The sequence below is a fragment of the Anopheles marshallii genome, chromosome 2 (genome assembly GCF_943734725.1).
Source record: "Anopheles marshallii chromosome 2, idAnoMarsDA_429_01, whole genome shotgun sequence".
Classification (NCBI taxonomy): Eukaryota; Metazoa; Arthropoda; class Insecta; order Diptera; family Culicidae; genus Anopheles; species Anopheles marshallii.
This window is the reverse complement of record NC_071326.1, coordinates 41,394,968-41,416,792: the sequence shown is the minus strand read 5'-3', so window position 1 is coordinate 41,416,792 and position 21,825 is coordinate 41,394,968. Positions and strand designations below refer to the sequence as shown.

At 43.3% G+C, this 21,825-nt stretch overlaps 2 protein-coding genes across 2 annotated transcripts; one reads left to right on the top strand and one right to left on the bottom strand.

Annotated features, from left to right (window-relative positions):
- The first annotated feature begins 157 nt into the window (after positions 1 to 157).
- LOC128708836 (uncharacterized) lies at positions 158 to 3,116 on the top strand. Its single transcript, XM_053803817.1, has 3 exons — positions 158 to 261; positions 333 to 710; positions 791 to 3,116. Exons 1-3 carry the CDS (start codon positions 158 to 160, stop codon positions 3,114 to 3,116), a joined length of 2,808 nt encoding a protein of 935 aa, XP_053659792.1.
- A 2,111-nt stretch (positions 3,117 to 5,227) lies between these two features.
- On the bottom strand, positions 5,228 to 21,643 carry LOC128709805 (F-BAR domain only protein 2). The gene is made up of 15 exons (XM_053804823.1): positions 21,614 to 21,643; positions 15,690 to 16,034; positions 15,402 to 15,617; positions 15,188 to 15,286; positions 15,004 to 15,100; positions 13,461 to 13,940; positions 8,711 to 8,819; positions 8,465 to 8,637; positions 8,206 to 8,378; positions 6,832 to 7,073; positions 6,587 to 6,762; positions 6,329 to 6,512; positions 5,742 to 6,251; positions 5,437 to 5,666; positions 5,228 to 5,364 (listed from the first exon to the last, which is right to left on the bottom strand). Exons 1-15 carry the CDS (start codon positions 21,641 to 21,643, stop codon positions 5,228 to 5,230), a joined length of 3,201 nt encoding a protein of 1,066 aa, XP_053660798.1.
- Between the last annotated feature and the right edge of the window lie 182 nt (positions 21,644 to 21,825).

The window sequence follows — 21,825 nt, the reverse complement described above, 5'->3', positions numbered from 1 at the left end:
GTGTTTCATTAACCAACAAACCAAGATGGAGTAAGGTAAAGGAACAGTAACAAAAATAGCGAGCCACTCGTTTTGCTCCGTGCTGCAAATGTCGCGTGGTTGAAGCTGTGTTTGCGCGAAAAAGAAAGAGAGGATAAAAGGACCACAGGGAAAGAAAATGGGCGCGAATTTGCTGGTGCTGGTGGGCACGATCATAGTGCCATTGGTTATAATATGCTTCGTTTCTGCAGTTACGTGCGTTAATCTGTACTTGAACATTCGGTAAGGGAGGCATAAGCTAGCTTTGCCGTCAAAACAAGCTATTGTTTACATTTGGTGTAATTTCCCCGTAGGAGACGTTTCCCGGCGAAGGTGAACTGTTGGTTTTGTAATCATGATACAAGCGTTCCATACGATCAGTCGAATTCATTCGTCTGCCCGGCTTGTAAGCAGTACAATGGGTTTACCGCGGACGGAGACTACAATCGGGAGATACCGGAACAGTACCAGCAGCGGCTGAACAACTATTACTATCATCATCCTTCAAACGTCACGGACGACGATAAGTGGGACAGTTCCACGATTCGTTCGTCGATCGGTAATGGGCGATTCCTGAGCAACAACGGTCTGTGTTTTGGATGCAATCGCAACCAGGAGTTAAAAATACATCAGCTAGCATCGTTCGTGCCCGAAGATGAAGATAATTACGATGTGGAGGTGGACGAATACCGGTAATCACCATATCGCACTCCTTTCCGTGGCTTCCCGTGGCGTTTTTGTGGGTTATTAAAGTTATGTTTCTGTATTTTAGCAAACAACTGGAACAAGCGTACAAGCTGTGTGGAAGATGTGAACGCGTCCTTAAGCGCACACTGAACGATGTGAAACGCAACATACTTGGCTCGAAGCTGGCCCAGATTGGAAGCAAAAGTGTGGATGTTTTGGATATGCACATACGAGCTTCAGGCAAGCAACTAGCTCACCTGAAGCGGCAGCGTTGGGCAAAGGTGTGCGTATGGGCCATCACGGGGTTGCTGCTAGTGAAGCTACAGCAGAACTTTGCCGACTCCGAATGGACCGTGTCCGAGCTGTTGTTGCTTTGTCCACCGCCGCTGCTTTCCGGCATTACTATGGTGTTCTCATACACTCTTGCAATGCGCGAATTGTTTCTCCAACAGTTCAATAAGCTGCTGTCGGAACCGAACGTACAACAAACGACGAATCGCATTGAATCGATAGGGTACGAAATATTTCACCAATATGTGCCGAATTCGGTGTTAATGACATCTGCACGCTACTACGACACCATTTCGGCCCAAGTGCCAAGCGAAAGGAGTTCTTCATTGCTGTTGAACGTAGCGATAGTAGCACTGGCGGCTTTGCTAGCTTCTCTCGGCAGTCAACGAACGATCGTGAAGCAGTTGCTTGTCGTGGCACTTTGCCTCGTGGATTGTTTGCTCAAGTACGCCCAGGTGAAGGATTCATCGATAGCAGGCTTCCTGCTTACCACCGTTGCTCTTGCGATATCGCTCAGCAGCATCGGACAACGATTAATCCGCAGTGATGTGCCGGCCAGTAATCTTAACTCAAGCTTCCACAAAATCTATTCCCAACAGTGCAAGGAAAGCGATTATTCCGATGCCGACACTGGTAACGAAGTTTCAGAGCAAAAATCAATTAGAGCAGATCATAATGCGTTTTGCAATAAAAGTCCGCCTGTGTCAGGCCGTTCCACTATGAGGCATGTGAGTGGTGATATTAGTGCGAAATCGCTCGATACAACCAAATCGGGCAGTCCTTCCGTTTTTTCAATTTCTCCAACGAATCCATTTCTGACGGTAGATGATTCTCCGCCGCTAGGGTTCAGCAAAATTAGTGGTTCACTATTCAATGTGGCGGCTGGTGAAGATCAAACCTGCGGAACCGTTGATAAAAGGGCTGCATTTGATGGAAAAATCATCACACCTAGCGCGTCTGCCCATTCGCTGCTGAAAACACCTTCGTTTTCGGTGGATAACTTTCAAACCCTATCCCACAGACAAAACACTCGTCGATCTGGACCTACAACGACGCTCTCCGGTCGCCAGCGGAATTTTAATCAGTTTCGCTATTCAATGAACACCATCAATCAGGAGGAAGATCGTCCATTCCGGGAGGAAGACGATCCACTAATCGAAGACGATATCGATCGGCTTTCGATCAGTGCACAAGTTTCGTTGAACGCCGCCGGAATGCTCGGTTCTCGCACATCGCTTGCAGGCGCCACAAATCCGTTTGCGAAAAAGTTCAACCCCGAAACGGAGTATGAAGAGCTTACGATGGGACCCACCTCACTACATCACCGCGCACGTGTCTTCCGAGCTCCCGAACCGTCTAAAGGCTTTGCAAAAGACACACTGTGGACGAGCGGTAGCTTTGGTGGGCAACTAACGCACATGTCGCGCACTTCATCACAAAGCTCGGGTTTTGAATCGCAAACCGGTACAACACGCCGTAACACACCAACGGAAGTGGACGCATGTTCCAACGGTGAAACACGGTTGGATGGATCGCAACACATCGTGCCAACTCCGCGGAGCGAACAACCGTCGCCAGTTCCATCGTCTGCGTCCGTGTTCGAATGGAACAGTATGGCTCGCGATAGATCGTTCGCTAATGGAACTAATACCTCACAACGGCGATCGCTGTTCAGTGAGCAAAATCTCTTTAACAGTGCCCTACAGCAAACGACTAACCCGTTAGATAGAAAAACAGGAACAGTGTCACCTACATTTACGACCGAAGGAACCGGACTCTTTTTTCCGAAACTTACCCGCCCATCTACCGTCGGCGGTGGTGGTGCTGGTGGGTCCATTGCAACCGGGTCCACACTAACCGCGCGACACATTTTTCCACCACAGCAATCACAAACACCATCTTACCATCACCAGTTCAGCCATACACCTGGAGGGATAGGTACCTCCTTTGGGTCCACCACTGCCAGCTTTGCCAGCAAAGCACCCTCAATAGCGTCACTTGCCGGAACCAGCTTCTATACCTCAAACAAACCGACTGCCAGCGGCCGCCGTACAAGTCTGCTGAATGTTAGCAAATTCGCATCTGAGCAACTTGGCAACGGAACACTGCCTACTGCCTGAACACAGGCGCGTGTTACTTAGAAAGACAAGTTATTATACTAAGTAGATAGGTCAAAATATCAGTGCTGCCAGTAGAAAGAGTTCTTACACTGTGCACCACCGATGGTGTGATTGTAAAGTTATATGTTTCGCTTTTCTTTTTTTTTGTATTGCAATTTTACATGGAAATAATACTCACTACTGTGAAAATATGGGAATGTGTACTGTTTGAAGATTGGACTATTGAAGAAATGTATTTCACAAACTGGTTAGCGATTTATCAGGATGTGAAGTAGTGTTTGAGAAACTGTTGTTAGATAGTTCCACTCATCTACCGTGGTTCTACAATCGCAACAGGTTCTAGTCATAGGGACTAGCCTGCATTACAAAAGATTCCCCCCAGAAATATCACATAGTAATACAATCCTGTAGTTCTGTACGGATATGTAAGACTCGAATTGTGTCCGCGTCACTACTCATTGTTTGATAATTGCCTAATTTTTATTTTTCCTTCGCACAATGCCATATAATAATGATACCTGGATAAATGTTGCGTCCTTTTTGTTCCTATTCGAATAAGTGTTTTTGTATGCAAAAGTGGATTTCAAGTGTATCGGTAGTTTTTTTAAATGTAAATCGTTTGCAGTTTTGCGGCTTTGTGTGTGTGTGTTTATTGTTGTGTACTGCGTTGTTGCCTAACCTACAAATGTTGCAAACTCTTCCAGTGGGGAGTGGAGATTGGGGGCAATTGGATTAATTTCATTTCATAGTTCGATACGATAGGAAACAGTCCCGGTTTTAGTTCAGATTCTTTTGCCCTCCCTTATGTCCTGCTCTACCTATCATTAAACCTACTTCCCTAGTGCAGAAGAATGGGAAATAATAATAATACCGGTGTGTTGTACCGAAACGGGATAACTAAGGGAGCTCTCTCCTAAGCATAGGGACACCGAGTACATCGAACGTACATAAGTTTACATGTTTTTGCATATGCTGCGGTAGAGCATAAAATAACAGTATAAACGTACAGTGCATGTTGGAGTACCATCAACTATCGTAACTCAAACTCTGGGCACACTGGAACAGCGAATGCAGTGCATTACGTTCAATTGTATATGTTCAACGCTAGAGTATTTTCATTGGCGTCCTAACACGAGCAGTGAGTTGTTGGAAAGCATGCGTAAAATACAGCCTTCACACCTGCTGCTCGGCTGTAAAGATCTGCAGGTATTCCACTTTCCAGCACATTTCTCCTCACCGATCGTTCATCTTTAAATCTAATATATTCGCGGAGAAAAGCGCCCGCCCGGTTTGTGTGATGTTTGTCTTAATATGATTACTTTCGAGCGAGCGCCTTCTGCAGAAGGTATAACATGGAATTTACATTACTTAAAGCATTCTCGCGTGTTGAGGAATAGGTAATAGATAGAAAATTAACACAAAGCTAGATAGCTAATGGAAAAAAATGAAACACAGACCAACAACAACAGGAATGACGTTCAGTCCCTAAGAAAATACTAAAAGTTTAGTACAAAAAAGAACGGATGTTGGCCGGAACTGAAGAAAAAAAAAAACATGTATGTATAGAACTATTCTGGACAAACAAAGCCGGTGGCGCGTGCAACGACGGACCGGCGAGGGTTTGCACTAAAGAAGGAAGGCACCATACCCATTACTACAAAAGGCTATTCTTAACCAACTCCGCACACTTATTCCTGCCAAAAACGGGACTAACAACGATCTTGAAATCTCCTAGCCTGGTACTTATCAACATTCTCACCTTACTCCACCTGAACAAGCCTTTGCTACACGGTACAGTCCTCGACGATTCGTTTCACTTGTCTGGTCTGGTTTGGAAATAAAACTCACCTAATTACCTCCGAAAGCAATTGGACATTCGAAACTCGTACCGGGTGTACAAACAGAATCTAAGAGTGGCTAACGTTTTCCCGTACTACATTTTCTCGCATGTTGATGTTCGATGGTCACGAAGACGTGGACGGTGTATGCCCGGATGTACACGCCAGTACTACTAACTTGTGGTAACTTCTACTCATCAGTTCACGCGCTTCTTCCTCGGCGACCAAAGTGTTTACACGGTACTGGCATTTCTAATAGAAGAAAAACCGATACTATCCGGTTGTGCCACCGGATGAAGTGTTTGCAGACTTGCCGCTTCCGAACGGGATCGGTGACATAACGCCCGACACGTTTGGTGGTGTAGGTGTTTTTACCGTTCGTATTCCGTCCCCTTCGCAGATGTATTTTCCTGCAAGTAGGACAAAAACACAATCGTGTGAGTACACTTCGGTGCTTGCGCCACAATCGTACCTTAACGTACCAGATACAAAGCGGCGCTTTACAAGCGACAGTCGATAGCCAGAACCGGCTAGCTCGAACTCAATTCCAGACAGTGTCGTTCCTTCGCAGTTGAACTGAGTTGAAATGATGGCCGGTGTCGACGGTCCCGTACCAACCTCGAGTCGTGCCCGGAGCGTATCAACACCACCACTCTCGGAGTGTTGCGATATATCCGTAAAGTTCCACACCAATCGGTTCGATTCTCCTTGCCTAAAATGGTAAGAGAACGCTCTTCTATTGAGTGCTGCAATCGACACACACGCAGAATTTCCTTCCTCTACTAACCATGCGGAATGTGGTTTCGATTGTACATTCTTTACGCCACCGTCGACCGGCACCGAGATGGAAACGTTCAGCAACGGAGACGGTTGAGCCATCGCGTGGCAGTTATACTTGTAATCGATCTTAATGTCCGTGTGCCGTTGTTCACACTTCCAGTAGGACACGAGCTGGAACGGGCAGGACGCGGCACCCGGTTTTGCCTTGATCTGATACTTCAGGATGTCGACGTTAATGTGCGGTGCGTTCGGGTTCTGTTCGGATTGACGCCGCAGGGTCGCCGTTAATACTGGCATGTTAAACTCAAGCGTCGTGCTGAAGCTGGTCGACTGTAGGCGATCGATCGTGACGAGCTGCTTGTTGGGCAGTACGTTGTCGAGATGTTGGAGATTCTTGATGCGGAAGCCCAGCTTGGCCGGGTTGGGATTGTTCGTCAGCACATTAACAATACCAGCCGGGAATGATATCATCATGTCGCCCGACATTTTCACCTGACATCGGGACTCGTCAGCCCCTCTAAAGATATTATAAACAAACATAAATTAGTTTTTCGTCTAGCGCATGACTATACTGAAACAGAACGCTTATCTTACTTGAAGTACGCATGAATAATTTCGTGGAATGCAACAGCCAATGGAATCGTGTCGGACATGCCGATTGTCAACGGGGATGGACCGCGAGAGGATCCAATACCAACGCTCGGGCTTCGAAACTCCAAGCTCCCGACACTGTCGGCACGTGCGATCTGTGATGCAGGACTTACTCGATCCCGTGCAACTAAGAAATGAACCAGATGAATAGGTAATATGTAAATCCCGATATATCATTCTGACATTTAATCAGTGCCTTACCAGCCGCTTCCGATCGTCTGGATGGAGGTCTCGGTATAGCGATACTGCTACCACCGGCGGAAGTCGGTGTTGGGATTTGTCGTTGTGTAAGCTTCGTTAGGTTCGCGGACGCAGGTGCCGAGATGCTTATATCGCCCACCTCCGAGAAGATGTCCCCAAGATCGGCATATCGATTGCTGCAAGTCGATTGACACGTTTAGAAAGCGTACTGTTGATCGTTCTCCACACGCAAACACTTTACTCACTTCGAACTCGTTGACATCGATAGGGTTGGGCTTTGGAGTGGCGCATACGGATGCACTGTGGTCGGCGTAGACGCATTCGATGCGTTGGGACTAGTGAGGTGCGTGGCGTTACTGTTGTTCAAAAGCGACGCGTTCCCGACCGACGTCTGATGGTGCAACGCATGTGCCTGTGAGGATTGTTGTTGTTGCTGCTGCTGTAGCTGATGATGCTGATGCTGTTGATGGTGCTGCTGTTGCTGTTGCTGTTGGAAAATAGAATGGTTTAATGACAACAGATCATGACTCGGTTTGCACCCGTTGCCATTATCGCCGAGCTGCTGTGAAACGGATTTGGACCGTTTCATGCGCAACAGTCGGTCCTGGTGTTGCGGGTCGAAGCTCGAACCGCGCCTTGCCTGATTTGTTTTCAATTATGTGATGGAGCGGGTGAGGGTTAGATTTTTTTTAAGTACCGGCCACCACCAAGGTGAAAGCCCCGGAACAGATTAGTACAGGTTAATGAGAGTGCGTGAATGAGATGGCGTTTCCAATCGTCCGGGTTTGGTTTCGTTGTTCCACAGTCACAAGCATTTTGTTAGTGATGATGATGGTTTTGAATGATGGATTAGGCATGGATGAACATCAAATCGACCCACGATCAATTCGACAGCACAACACAGTGGACAGACAGTGGGCGAAAGTAGTAGTAGTGCGTAGATGAGTGTTATGTGTACAAATGGATGAAAGGAAAAAAGGCATTCAAAGAATTGGGTTAGAAATCTGACAAAAATCATATATTCACGTGTGAAGGAAGCGTAAGATATATCGCTTATATAATTAAATTAAACCAACAAGATACATCATATAGTATAGCACAACAAACTTACAGCAATGTGTTACACACTGTGAAACACGAAGTATTGAACAGTATCGTCAAATAATTGTGAACTTTCGTGTTCACTGTTTTATATCGCTTTTGCAAAAAATTAAATCAAAATTAACGTATGGAAATAAAGGTAAAAAGCACACATAGACTCGGTAGAATACCGTATTAAATAAATTGTTGAAAATAACATAAAGTGTGAAAACATCATAAAAAATAGACATGATAAAACTGAACTCTTGGATCTAAATCTATTTTGCTTATTGCGTGCTTAAGTCAAACAATTAATATCATGTGCAATATGAATAAAACCGAGTAAATGAATGAATAAATATATAAATGAACTAACACTATACAGCGAAGAGTATGAAGAATTGAAATTAGCAAACAGCACTACCACAAGATCAAGATGAAAGCAGTGATTAAATCACTAAAAACAACACTACTTGTCCGACACTGAACTACTACACATGTCAAGCCCGTTGAATTGTTACACCTTTGCCGATACGTACCGATGTTAAAATACCGATAGGTGACAATGACAGATTTTCCACCGTTGCTCGCAGCTCATCCACACTCGCCGAAATGGGTGCGGCACCATTGTTAAGCGGTTTAATTTCAACGTGTATTTTTTTCTCTTCTCGTTCATCTTCGCTGTCACTATCGGAGCTTGAGTAGAAGTTATCTAAAAGCAAGCATGGAACGGATAGCAAATTAGCTTCATTCGAACGCGCCTTTTGGACGATTAATTCAGGAATAAGCGATCCTTACTGCTCTTTTCCGTGATCGTCGCACTATCCCACGTAGTTTCGCGCGGCTGTATACTGTAACCGTCCTCATCGACTTCGGGTGTTGCCGTCGGTGCGACGTTCGATGCACTGATCGCGGATGTAGTTTGCAGATTGGTAGCACTGTCCGCATTTGCTGATTCGCCCTTGCTATCACTGCAAACAGAAATGGATGAAGATGATGATATTATAATATAGTAGCAAAACGCAGCATTGCATACAAACGTACCCGTCCAAAATATTTTCCTCTTTGGCACTGGAATTTTCCGTGGAATCTTTCTTCTTTTTGGCTTTCTTCGATTTGGCCTTCTCGCGTCGGCTGCGCAGAAACCCGGAGACTGCTTCGGAGACGGGGGGGTGCGTGCGACAAACAAATCGGAAACGCGACGCAAGGGTACAAAAAGAAACAATTGTAGGGCGGCAGGAGGACAAAGAAAAGAGAGACAGCACAGTTATTTCATTTAGCTCTATGAATAATGTTTTCACGTACGAAAAAACCGAAAATACGGAAGGTTACCTAAAAGAGTGACAATATTTTGTGAAGGAAAGTCAACTGTAGTAGGTTAGAAGGTACATTTAAATTTAGAGAAGAACAAAATGCCAAAATAGAATCTAACACAAAAATGTGATGCGTGAAAGAGAAAATATGCCAAAAGCCAAAATGGAAACTTTAATTTAGTGACTATCATAGGAAAAGGTTATTGCAATTGAAAACCAACTGTATCCTTCTACCATTTGTTGAAAACATTTGTGAAAGTTCTCACTGACATCAAAAACAAGATACACACAACAATAAACCTTGAAGAACAAAATTGTGCGAAGAAACACAATTGGTCATGTCAGTCAACAACAGAATGTGACTATTTGATGAGTGTGGTTGTGTGTGAGTGATCATACGACCGCAAGAAATGATAAAGGGATAAAGGAGCAAGGGTAAGGAAATGGTAGGAACAGGCACTTTATGTATGGAATGAAATGGAAATAAAATTTTGTTAAATTGTAACAATGGAAAACAACAGAAACAACAATTCTTGCCACTAGGAAAAAAAAAAAATAATGAAACAGCCAACAAATCAGCATTAAATAAAAGCACGCACTAATGAACAATCGAACGCTAAAGAGCTGCACTGAAGAGCTGACAAACTTAGCATAACACTACCATTCGCATCTATAATACGCTAGTGATTAATTAAAAGCCACATCACAAACATCACTACGAGCAGATAGTATCCTAATTTGCTGCCAGGTCCGGTATTTAACGGATCATGTTTCGTTCTTGAGAGGGCAGTACAGTACTTGTCCATTGTGGTTCTTCCTGCCGGTCATCCTGTCCAGGGCCATACGTTGGTCTGTGAAAACGACACCATGCCGTTAAGCAACCCATACATACACACACGCACAAAAAGACATACCGTTCAACGCAGTCGTGCGTTAAGGCTAGTGTAATTACAAACTATCAAATTTAACTTACCGCATAACATAAGTTCCTATCACGCTTGCTGATAACGACTCGTATTTTAACCCTTAATCTGTAACCTTTCAGTAACACATTCAAGAACCACTCTAGGAACATGCGGTTTAAAAATAACTGGGACCCGCGTCGTGATTAACCACTTTCATAAATGGAAATAATGCGTGTGTTGTAAGAACCTCTGACTGGCGTAAACGTGACCAAAGCAATCTTTTCTTTGCCGTAGAAGTTGCGTGCCCGATTTGGTGCACGGTTCAAAGAAAATTAGTACGATATTGAGTCCTTGCTTTTGCTTCGTCCTAACCCTAACCCCATCGTCGTATGATGATAACAAAAACAACTTCTTCCCGCCCACTGCTGAGTATAAGGTTAGAAAAAGGTCATAGGCAAAAGGTGGTTAGAAAACATAAACGGAATGGAACGGATAATTATCGGTTGAGCGATATGTGTAAAGCAGTTTAAAGTAGCACTTAGCTGAAAACTGGGGTTAGACAAGAAAGCGACATTAAGAAAGCAAGCAATTTCACGCAAAACTACTCTACATTTAAATTAGGCTGTAAATAAATATTACTCAGGGTAATTTATAATAGTATTACGAAATATATACGTGAAATGTGGTATGCTACAAAAAACAAGCTACAAATAACATAACATAAGCCGCAATTCCTTAAAATCACTCGGGCGCAGTTGGGAGAACAACGAACTTCAGCCTAATCCTATGCAATATTCAAACACTACTTCACTATTGGTTTCGAGAAGTATCGCAGGTGAACAGCTGAACGAGCTAATGGGAACCAAGAACCAAGAAATATTAGAACTAAAACAATGGACACAATCGTTTGCACTATTCAGGAGCAGAGCATGTAACCAAAATCCAAACCCAAGTGCAAGAAAATAATATCCTAAATGTATAATCAATCTAATCAGCATGGGAAAGATCAACAAACGATCCACCGTTGCTGGGGCGGAAACCAAAGTAACAAAAAGAAATAGAATAGATCATCCAACATAAACACCAAAAAAACCGAAACAGGGGAGAGGAAGAGACAGAGAGTAAGAGAAAGTGGGGTAAACACAACACCACGCATGTACGAGATGAAGTTGTTTGATTTACATTTCGAGCCCCGCAACAAGGGATTCCGTCCGATAAAGGAATTGCCGCCGCCTGCCGGTTGCTGCTGCGACTGCTGATCGACGGTTCCAGCCCCACCGCTACTACCAGTGTCCGGATCGTTCGGGCTGGTCGGGGCCGAAACTGTAGCTGCACCGGTCGAGGAGACAGAATTTCGACCGGCTTCCGATGTCGCATGGCCGCTTCCGATGATATGCCGACGCCCACCAACACTGCCTCCGGTGCTCGCGGTCGACTCCCGACTCTCACGACTATCGCGGCTTCCTGTTTTCCTCATTTTATGACAATAAGGAACCACCATACACCGACCGCCCACCAGGCGAAGCAATAATATGTACGCATGTGAAATGGATGAATGGTACACGTTTGGCGTGTGTAGGTAGGAGTGAGGTGTTGTACAGACATGGGTTTGGGGGCGCGCCCGCATGGGATTGAAATGGGAAGAGACAAAAAAAAAAGTCATAAGATAATTTGGTTTGGATACTATTTGTATTTTTTTCATCGGTCAAGAGTTTAAAGGTTGACCAGAGTAAAATCAATAAAGCCAATAACAATACCATACCATAGGAGAGAAAGAGAGAAAATGGTTGAGTCTGAAAGAGGGTTGTGAATCTTAGATTTGTCAAAATTATAACGAAAACAGAACACCAAAGAACGAACTTATCGTTTAACTACGGTATGTGCCGAAAATTTCATTTAAACATTCTAAAGAAATAATAGTGAACCATGTACTACCTATTCTGCTGAAAACTGTGGAACAACATCATCTGTTTTAAGATATTTCATAAGCCAAAAAGTATGCAAAACACATCTCAAGGTGTCCTTATTAATAAAAAATAGCGATTACTTAAGTATTTTTGTAATTCAGTTTTTCCATTTTTTTTACTCAAACTCATACATATAGAAAGTTTTATACACTCAGAAAGGATAATTAACACAACCGGTAAATAATAATGACCTCGGTGTTAGAAAACCTCCGGCTAACTACTCTTCGCCGACCAACACTTCGCTAAACACCGCAGGGCATGTGCCTTAGCCACAGTACAAGAAAAGGAATCGGTAATGTTGCAAACAATACTCCCGATGCTCCTCATATCCTGCGCCACCAAGGCATCATCCAGATGGTGGTACAAAAATAGTGCAAATGACATCTTTTACGAACTACGAACCTCCCACCTTTGGAATTACGCGAGCTAGTAGAAATGGGTGGAAGGCTACTTCAACCGGTACAGAGGTGTTCGGGTAGATATATAGCAATTACGGTAAGCAGGCGTCATTTCCTCCCGGCTAATAGCACTTTGCTAATAGCACGTTTAGACACTTCAGCAAACAGGCGTTACGCCGTAGGAAAGAAAGTGCTGTTCCGCTTAAACGTTAGCTTAACTCACTGTTTGGCATTGACGGTAAAACTATGGTGAATATTTTCTAAATGCAATAGCAACCCCGCTTTAAGGTGCTTTTTCTGATTTAGATGAATCAAGAAATCTTTATCCAACAAATGAGTTTCTTCCTGTTGTTAAGGCATGATCCGAAATTACTTTAAAAAAAGTCCTAAATTAAACTGCCTAAAGTAGCTGAAACCAAAGAAAAGGTGCAAGGATAAGAAAGTGTAAGTGAGAGAAGAATACCAAAGCCGAAAGCAGTATATTAAAACAATTAAATCGAACCCAACAAGTGTAGAAAGGCAAAGGGAAGATATTAATAGCATCAAATAGACAACACAAATTCGGCACGTGTAATACGCATGTGAAACGAGACAAATAATAACTAACTCTACGGTACAAATAGAGGAACGATATGAGAGAAAGTGTGAAAATACAGGAAAACTAATCTAATAGAATAATCACCGGGAAAGAAAAACTATACTATGCCAAATCAAATGAAATAGATTCAAAATAAAGTTCCATACCAGAAGTAAAAACAGAAAAGGCAAAAAAGAATATACTAAGTAGAAAAATAAGGGTCGTAGTAAGAAAAGAGTGTGTGTATTAAGTGTGTGTTTTCTTGGTTTCGGTGTAGATAGATAGATAGAAAGTGTTCGCAAGTGGCGAAATGTGAAAATCAAGAAGATAAAATTACCCTGGGAGTTAGACATGAAGAGATTGAGAAGGGAAGTAGTGCGGCGGGAAGATTTTTGTTGTTGTTGTTGCGGTTGCTGCGGCGACGCAGTTTGCTGATCTTGCTGTGGATGCTGTAAAGAGTCTTGCTGTTGCTGTTCCTGCTGTTTCATTAGCGGCGATTGTTGTTTGCCGCTGCCACCATTGTTGTGGCCGTTAGTGGCTAGGTTGGACGGGTGGTGGTATGGCTGATTGTGATTAGTGGAGGGATTGGTACTATGATGCTTGAAGGAAAACAGATCGCCATAGAATGGTTTACTTGAGTGTTTGCTCGTACTTTGTGCGGATCCGGAAACGCTACTACTTTCGTTCAGCACCGATGGCACCGGCGACATGGCGCGCAAGGACATTGGGTGATGCTGAGTGGAAAGGTCCGATGCGCCGTGTCCATCGTACCGCAGCCCACCACCGCCTACCGAGGTGGCTGTGGGTGATGTGGACAGATTGACCGGCGAGTTAGTTGGGACGGCTGCGGTCGAGCTCGAACTAAACCACGATCGAAGATGGCTGCTTTCCTTCTTGCTGGTCGGCGTCGGACCAATGTTGATCGGTTGTGAGGAGCTGGTAGCTGACAGGGTCGGTGATTCAAGCAAACCGCCCGCCAGAGAGGATGCTGCGGGCGACGTACTACCACCCGGGACCGAGGCTGACGTGTTTACTAGCAGCTGGTGGCTATTATTGCCACTACCCGCACCGGAAGCATTTGCGGTGCCACTTTCAAAATCAAGCTCAATTAGCTCTAGGGAAAGAAGAACATTTTTAATGGTGTGTAATGCATATGATGAACGGCAAAACGCCCCCAACCATACCGCGCAAAACGGGAGAAAAAGGTAAGAAAGTGAAAGAGATAAATCGCATGAACAAGACAAAAACATACGACAACACTGTATTGGACACACACACACGAGAAACACGGCAAGGATCGTACATCAGAAGACGCACTATTGCGTGGAAGTAAGGAAAACTCGGAAAAAGATGACGGTAAACGCTTTTCAAAACACTACTAATCTTGACATTTTACATTGCGTATAAAACCGAATACGAATACACAGCACGAACGATAGCACACGATACGACCATGACGCCGCGAGGAACAAATCAAAATTAATTGGCATGCAAACACTATTTCTTACAGTACATGAATGTGGTCCAAAATTTAAAAAATGAATTGACCAGCTTGTGACGCTACGTGAACACTCCTTATCGTACGCAGCGCATCGGTTGTAATATAACTTCGCAACAAAACTAGCTATCTCTCGAGTGTAATATTAGCTTTTACCAGGCAAATTAAATGAAAGCCAAATTCACGAAAACAGTAAGGCTCTTTGCAGTTACGTACCATTTCAGTGTCACAATTCTACAAAATCACTCACACAATACGTTCGAACACATATAAAAACCTAAAACAAAACTTCAAATCATAAACAAAAACATCAAATCTTTAATTTAACTCTTGAAAAACAAAGTAAAAACATGCAGCGAAAAAATCTTCAAGAAAAAAAACACATGAATCATGCTCAAAATACGACACATAAAAATATGTGAGCGGCAGGATAACATAAGAGAAATACAATTTGAATAAACTAGTTCCAAAACAAACATAACAAAGAAACGGGTAATCAAATCCTAATTTAATGCGTTTGCTTTTAGTACTAAGGACTGTCTGACAATATACGGCTACACACTTCTGTCTAGCACTCTCGTGTAAATGTGTAAAATGCGAGTGTCCACGACACACTACTGCTGTGCCTGTTTCGCACCGATGGGGAAATAATGCAACGAATCGTTCGTGCCGTACTTACCTGGCTTCTCCAAACCGGTGTATTTGTTGAGCACGAACTGTTCCAGAAGTTTGTCCACGGTTAACTCTAAAAATTGACGCTTCAGATCAGAATGGACCTGCGGAGGAGCAGAGTAAGGCGTAATGTTACACGTTGTTTCTAACACCCCAGCACGACCAGTGAGCGCCAGTGTGTGTCCATATACCTGTCCAACCAGATCGAAATTGTTCTGCACAATGTCCATGTACGACGAGAGGAACTCTTTCATCTGCTTCAGATGCGCTTCTTCCATTTCTTGAAAACGCTACAACAAAAAATGCAAGCAAGCAATTCGATTACAGTTCAGACTGCTGCTGTCTCCGCCGGAAGGGTGTACTGCATGACGCATAAACGCATGTTATGTTTTCCATATTACTCACCCTACACGTTATTGTCATTTTCTTTTCAAACTCCTGCTTGATTATGTTGTGTTTCTCCACCAGCGCCTTGTAGTCATCCTGATGCTTGCGTAGCTTTGCCTCCGACTTTTCGATCTCCTTGGTCGAATTGTCCTTCCGTGCCTTTTCCACCTCCTGCAGCCGTGCATTGTGGATGTCCTTTGCTTTCGCCACGGCCGTTGTCGATTCTTTCATCGCCTGTGCAAATCCGGGTATGAGGTAGTTTTAATTTCTTCGCCATGATTTTTTGTTCGCCATATGATTACCCACCTGTACCGCATCCTGCGTGCCCGATTCTTCCTCCTTCACCGATTTGTGCTTCTTGTGCAGATCCTCCGCGTACTTGGTGACGTTCTTGACCAGCTCCGTCAGCTTCTGCACCTTCTGTGCGTGCAGCTCCGACAGCCGCTCGGTCGTGGACTTGAGGATGATCCAGAGCGGTGAAAATGTGCCACCACCGCTCGAGCCCGCCTTGTTGGCAAGCTTCGTCAGCAGCTTCGAGTTGTACTCTTCGAGATTCGAGCGTTCGCGGAAGTATTCCGCCAGCTCTTTCGTAGCCGACAAGCCATACTTCATGTTTTGGTACAGCACCTCGTAACCATTGTTTTTATCGCCCTGCAGGAAGATTTAGCAGAGGATAAAAAATGAGGTGTAAAGGTTAAATCTCATTCAATTTTATCGTATTACACATATTGCTAAATTGAAGAAAATTTAAAGACCTTATTATAGTTACAAGAAATATCACGACAGCATCATCAGACTTAATTACAATATCTTTTCTAGAATAAAATATTAACAAGAACGCAATGCCCCCCGTATGCAATCACCCCATAACAACAACCTACTCTGATCATACAGGATTTTCGAGTTAAAATTATAAAAATTACTACTTTTCTGGAATCTTTTTAGGCATGAACTAAAATATATTGAGATAATTGTAAAACTGTTACCACTTATTGGATACTGTTTTTAACATGAAATTAGTTCTACACAAAGCTTTTCTTATCAATAGCTTATAATGTTTTTGGCGATCCCGGTGGTGTATTGGTAGCGTCGCCGATTTTCACACGACAGGACCGGCCGGTCCAAAATCCCATCCGGATCAAATCCGGATCAATTTCTTCTAACATCAAATTTAAGAAATGTTATAAAAAAAATTACGACTTTTGTATAGGATTTTCAATTTTGATCAAAATCAAGCTATAATACTTCTGAAACATCCAAAACTTGGATTCTAAATGTGTGCCAAATTTAGACAAACATTTATGCCACATGTGTTGTTATTATAAAGGAATTCCACTTCATCGTACGTCCGTCCGGGGATAAAAAAGTAAACCTATTCGAAACCAAACCTCCCCACTGCGTGGAATGTGGTTCTTGTTTTATCAACAAAGAAAAGGAGAAACGAACTCGTAAAAAAAAAGATCTTCTCAAGTGTTGGAAAAGGTTCTACTCCTTCTTACTATCCTCAGTATATACACGCTCAAATTGACGCTGTCCAGAAATAGTTTTTCCATCACTGAATGCGGGGATGAGTTGAAACCGGGAAAAGGGTAAAACAATTTATCTTTTGCCAAAAAGCCGCCAACGCCAGCCGAGCTTAAACTTAAACGTACTTAAACAATAACTGAACATGATATTTTAAAAATACGCGCACCACCAACCCAATGGGAAACAAGTTGGGGGAAAACAAAACCACAAAGAGCAGGTTTAATGTTACACGAAGATCAACAAAACCTTCAAAGAAAATAGTGATGAAAAAACAACCTGTCCAAGATGTTAGATGCACTTATTGCCTTGTATTCTTATGTACACACCCACCTCGAGTATAAGCTTCAATTGAGTTAAATCAAATTATTTTGATCTTCGGTTCCAGCGTTGACCACGGCAATTGAAAGACTACCCCTTCCCGTGTTTTCCCCTGAGACACCCGAAAGTGGCGCTCATTCTGCATGTTATGGACAGGCAAAACAAGACACATACAACCACTATGGTGGTGGTACACAGTGGCCTGAAAGTCACTGACATTGGTAACCTCCCGCCTGTGCCGGATCGCACCCACCAACTGAATCCGGTCAGGTGTGATACTGCAATGATGGTGCATTTCGCTGGAACCGGTTCCACCATGAACTTTTGCAAACACGAGCATGATTTATTATGAGAAAAGCATCGATGGTAACGGTAACGGTGTTTTCCCACGAACTGGCCAGGGCAACTGAGTGGCCTGTACCTAGTGTCCCTGTTCACAAACACCTAAAGTTACCTTATCGAAAGTGCCACAGCCACAGTGTTTCTAGCGTTCTCATCTGTTTCGTTTAGTACCCCATCCCAGCGACTCCATCGCGCAAATGGCCATTTTTATGGCTTCCGCATGGGTGGTGAGGAAAACAAAAAAAAAACAGTCCACCACAGGCGCAAACATCTCTGGAGAAAATGTCGACAAGTAGACGATTATATCGACTCCTACGCACGTGCTGTTTTTGTTCCTAAACTCGCTCCATGCAGTGTCCCCCGTAGGGCGAAGGACCATGTTGCTGGACCTGCCATCCTGAAAAGACCGACGCGCGCCCGGGTATTTTTAGCTCTGCTTCGGATGTAATAAACCGAACGTCATCGGATCCAGTTAATGAACGAAAGTGCAGAAAGCGATGGCCAACGAACGGAGAGCCAAAATTAATGATTACCGTTCGTTAACGATTGATGTTTGTGTTTTCAACACACAGCAGCAGGAAGTGGGTTGGTGGGTCCCGTCGTTTAAGAAGCAATGAAATTAATTACAACAAATACACGTAAAGTTACTTTTGATTAGAACCAAAATGAAGAATGTTACTTTTATGAATACCCTCCAAATGTGTCCAAACGTCTAGCTACATTTATTCCCCCAACTCCCTTTACTCCACTCCGGATTAGTTTGTGCTGCAACACTTGTAGATCCATCATTCGCGATAGTGCTAACGCTGAACAACTCTCATTTACAACCGATTTGCGCGTCACGTCAAAATACAAATGGATACATTTATGATGCGCACCCAGCATGACGACGGAGGGCGACGTTGGTGGCGACATCATCTACCATTTACCCCGCTATCGACACCTTCCTCTTCAGTGAACTCCCCATAGATGGGGTGCTGTGTCCGGGGGCATGCTATCCCAAAGGGCCACACATCCCAAACCCCCTTAATGGGCGTAATGGTTCGAAGTGGTGTTGAAATTAGTTTCACTTGTCCTTTCTCTGCCCAACGGTGAGTGGAACAATGTTTTGAATTAATTTATCGTGTGTGTGTGAGACAGAGAGAGGAAATGAATGAAGTAGCAAATTATCTAAACGGACCTAACCGATGAAGGTATTTGGACACATATTGATTTTAGGTAGTAATAGAGAGTGGCTAATTCGGGCCATAAATCAATAGAAAGGAATTTAACGGTCATAGTACTAAAGCGACCCACAGCACTATTCGATCTAATAGGTGAATTAGATTTAATCTTCTCTTTGTAACTTATCTAGTTAACATAGAATATAATTGCTCGCTTTTAATTTAAAAATATAAGCTCTAATGCCGGAAATGGAAAAGCGCCAATGACGCATCGGAAAATTCTCCACTCGTTTGTACAAAGCGCACAAAACAAAGAAGGAAAATCCCTTTTCCCGTAAGAGTCCGCCATAGAACGTACGGTAACCGGGAGGATGGTGTGTTGTGGTCGTGGTGCTCTGTCTGCCTTGTCTTCGACAGTACAAAGATCAATTGCTCTGTTTTTCATCAGACTCAGCAGAAAACCGTTTTGCTGTTCTCCACAACAAACACCAACGATCCGGAACATCGTAACGGGTGTGTGTACGTGTACAGCACACAACGTCAGCTGATTTTATGACGGAAGGTTCACAAACTCTTTCTTGCCATTGCTGTTCCCATTTGCTGTTTTATATTTTCTCTTTCTCTCAGTTGTGCAAAGGACACTCCTCCTCCTATCGTTTAAGAATTGAACGCAGGCTGTGCCGTGTGGTTGTACAGCACAATATTGACTTAACTATTGTTAGAGTCCTTAATACTTTGCCAATTGAACGACCATATGACTACGGGTGAGGGATATTGTTTGCCCTTTTATACTCTATTTAAATAATTTTAATATCATCAATTTACGCCATAGTGAAAGAGCAATAAATTGAAATAAAATAGTTAATAATAATACTCAATTCTCCCTCGTTGGAACTAGAAATCCTTTGACATTCTTTGTTTACTTTTTCTTCATCATCGGCACTACAACCTCAAGAGGTCTAAAGGCCTACACCCATTTCTGGCGTTCTTAGACTATATTTACCGGCAAGCTGGATAGTCCGTCGTGCGTATGGGAGATCGGTCCGAATGGGAATTGGGATTCGGTTCTGTCATGTTAAACCCCGGCATGCCTTTAGTCTCATGATAATTTGAAAGTGCCTTTAATGCCAGGAACACTTCGCAGGCTAATTTTTGTCTGTTATGTAGTGTTTCTTGGTGTTTAAAAAGTTCGCGAAAAATTTGTTCGGCAAAATGGATCATTTAAAAATAAAAAAAAAAATAGTTAAACTTATCCTAAGTTGATTGGATTTGAGGTAGAGTGACTAAAGACGAAGCCCCTGTGAGGATCCTCTGAACTTATGAATGAAACGTATGAGGAATGGTTTAATAATACGCTCAAAATCATTCATTCAACCAAACCTCATCAAAACCGTCAGGGTGCGCGGCTTTGCATTACATTGAAATACATTTTCCCAAAAATTCACTCGCATTGAATCGCGCGAACAGCACAATTTGTAACGCAAAAACACAAAACTTCCAAACACTGATCGCTACAATAAGTGTTTACCGCTTGTTGCGAATCCCTTATTGCATTATACTCTACCATGCGTTAAGCGGTTGGAATTTTTAAACAATGTTAACCCATTATAAATGTTACTGTGTTTGCATCCCTAATTGACCTTCACCACTCCAGCATGACAGCTGACGTGAAATCGTGGCTTAAAACGCCAATGGCCCCATGGCGAGGGAGACGACGGCGGGAATTTAAGCAATTTTATCTTCCTCCCCCAACGGAACTACACCGTACCGAGTAAGCTCGCAAACACACATCATTCGAAACAAGCGGCGCGCAAGATAATTCCATTCAGCATCAGCTGAGCTTCTTACGATGGCTGTAGGGGAGAAGGGGCTCAGTGTCGTGTATCTGATTGTCTTATGGGTGTGCGCGCAAAAAGAAAAGAAAAAAACAAACAATAAAAACAACAACAAAAGCACAACACATTCACAAGTCAACGCCAAACACCGGAACGTAATGTGAGTATGGGCGTCGACCGTCTCTCCCGCATCATGATCGTATGTTGCGTCATCGTTATGCATGGTATTGTTGGAATCGTATTTACACACTATGACAGATTTTAATACACAAATTACCATTCCCGGTCGCATACGATGAATTTAAAATATTTAAAATACGTGGACAGCAGTTTTTCTTAAATGATTCACTCACGGTATCTGTTTAAACCGCACAAACCCGCCAGAGTGCTGGTGCTTATCAAAACCCTCTCAAACATGGTTCAAAATACGCTTGAAGAAAAAAGCTAAGTGCTGCGCGATAACAACTTCACTGCAGCAGGAAATGCGTGAGAATCTGCTGTACAGCAAACAACGACGTCGGCGAATGTCGAGGGAGTTCAAGTTCGACGGTCAGATAAACCATTCCCGTGGTGCAGCTCAATACCAACCAAGGGCTGTGGTTGTTTGTTAGGAAAGTAGCACTAACGTTATCAGCGTCGATAAAGGAAATCTTTTTTTGTTAAACATGTTTCCTTTGGCTGGAAGATGGCGATAAAACACATGCAATTCCAGACATTCTTGGCCCCACGAAATGAGCATTTAGAAGCAGAAGCAAAAGAAAACCGAGAAGTTAAAAAGGATTGAGATAATTGCGAAGCCAATTGACCGCCGAGAGACAGTTTGTCAAACATCTCCCAGGGGAACCAAGGGACTTTCCTTAAATTACGATCTTAATTAAATATTAAGATACGTCAATTCAACGTACTTTGCAGGCAATGAAATAGACGTGAATGAAGTGAACTCTAATTGTTGCATCCTCCTCTCTCAGATCCAAATGTCGACAAACGCCTACATTCCTATTTAGTAACATACTAAAAATACATCTTCCTACTCTATTGCACTTACCCAAAAATAGTCGTTGAAATCGACGGTCATCTTGATGGTTGGAGTTCTAATATTTGTCCTCAAAAAAAAAAAACGAATTATCCTTGATCGTGTTCGTACTGCAACTTTCCTCTGCTGCCACTGTCGTCGGATTCTCTTTTATCTGTGTCTCACTCTCCCACTCAGCTCCACTATTCCACTTTTTTCCGGGGGTTCGTTTGTGCTAAACACTT

What these genes read in the sequence shown, in the direction of transcription:
- LOC128708836 (XM_053803817.1), top strand. Translation starts at nt 158, where the DNA reads ATGGGCGCGAATTTGCTGGTGCTGGTGGGCACGATCATAGTGCCATTG. An exon ending in AATCTGTACTTGAACATTCG is followed by an intron (nt 262 to 332) that starts GTAAGGGAGGCA and finishes ATTTCCCCGTAG; the next exon opens with GAGACGTTTCCCGGCGAAGG. An exon ending in GTGGAGGTGGACGAATACCG is followed by an intron (nt 711 to 790) that starts GTAATCACCATA and finishes TCTGTATTTTAG; the next exon opens with CAAACAACTGGAACAAGCGT.
- LOC128709805 (XM_053804823.1), bottom strand. Translation starts at nt 21,643, where the DNA reads ATGACCGTCGATTTCAACGACTATTTTTGG. An exon ending in AAATGACAATAACGTGTAGG is followed by an intron (nt 15,287 to 15,401) that starts GTGAGTAATATG and finishes TTTTTGTTGTAG; the next exon opens with CGTTTTCAAGAAATGGAAGA. An exon ending in ATTATTCATGCGTACTTCAA is followed by an intron (nt 6,252 to 6,328) that starts GTAAGATAAGCG and finishes TAATATCTTTAG; the next exon opens with AGGGGCTGACGAGTCCCGAT.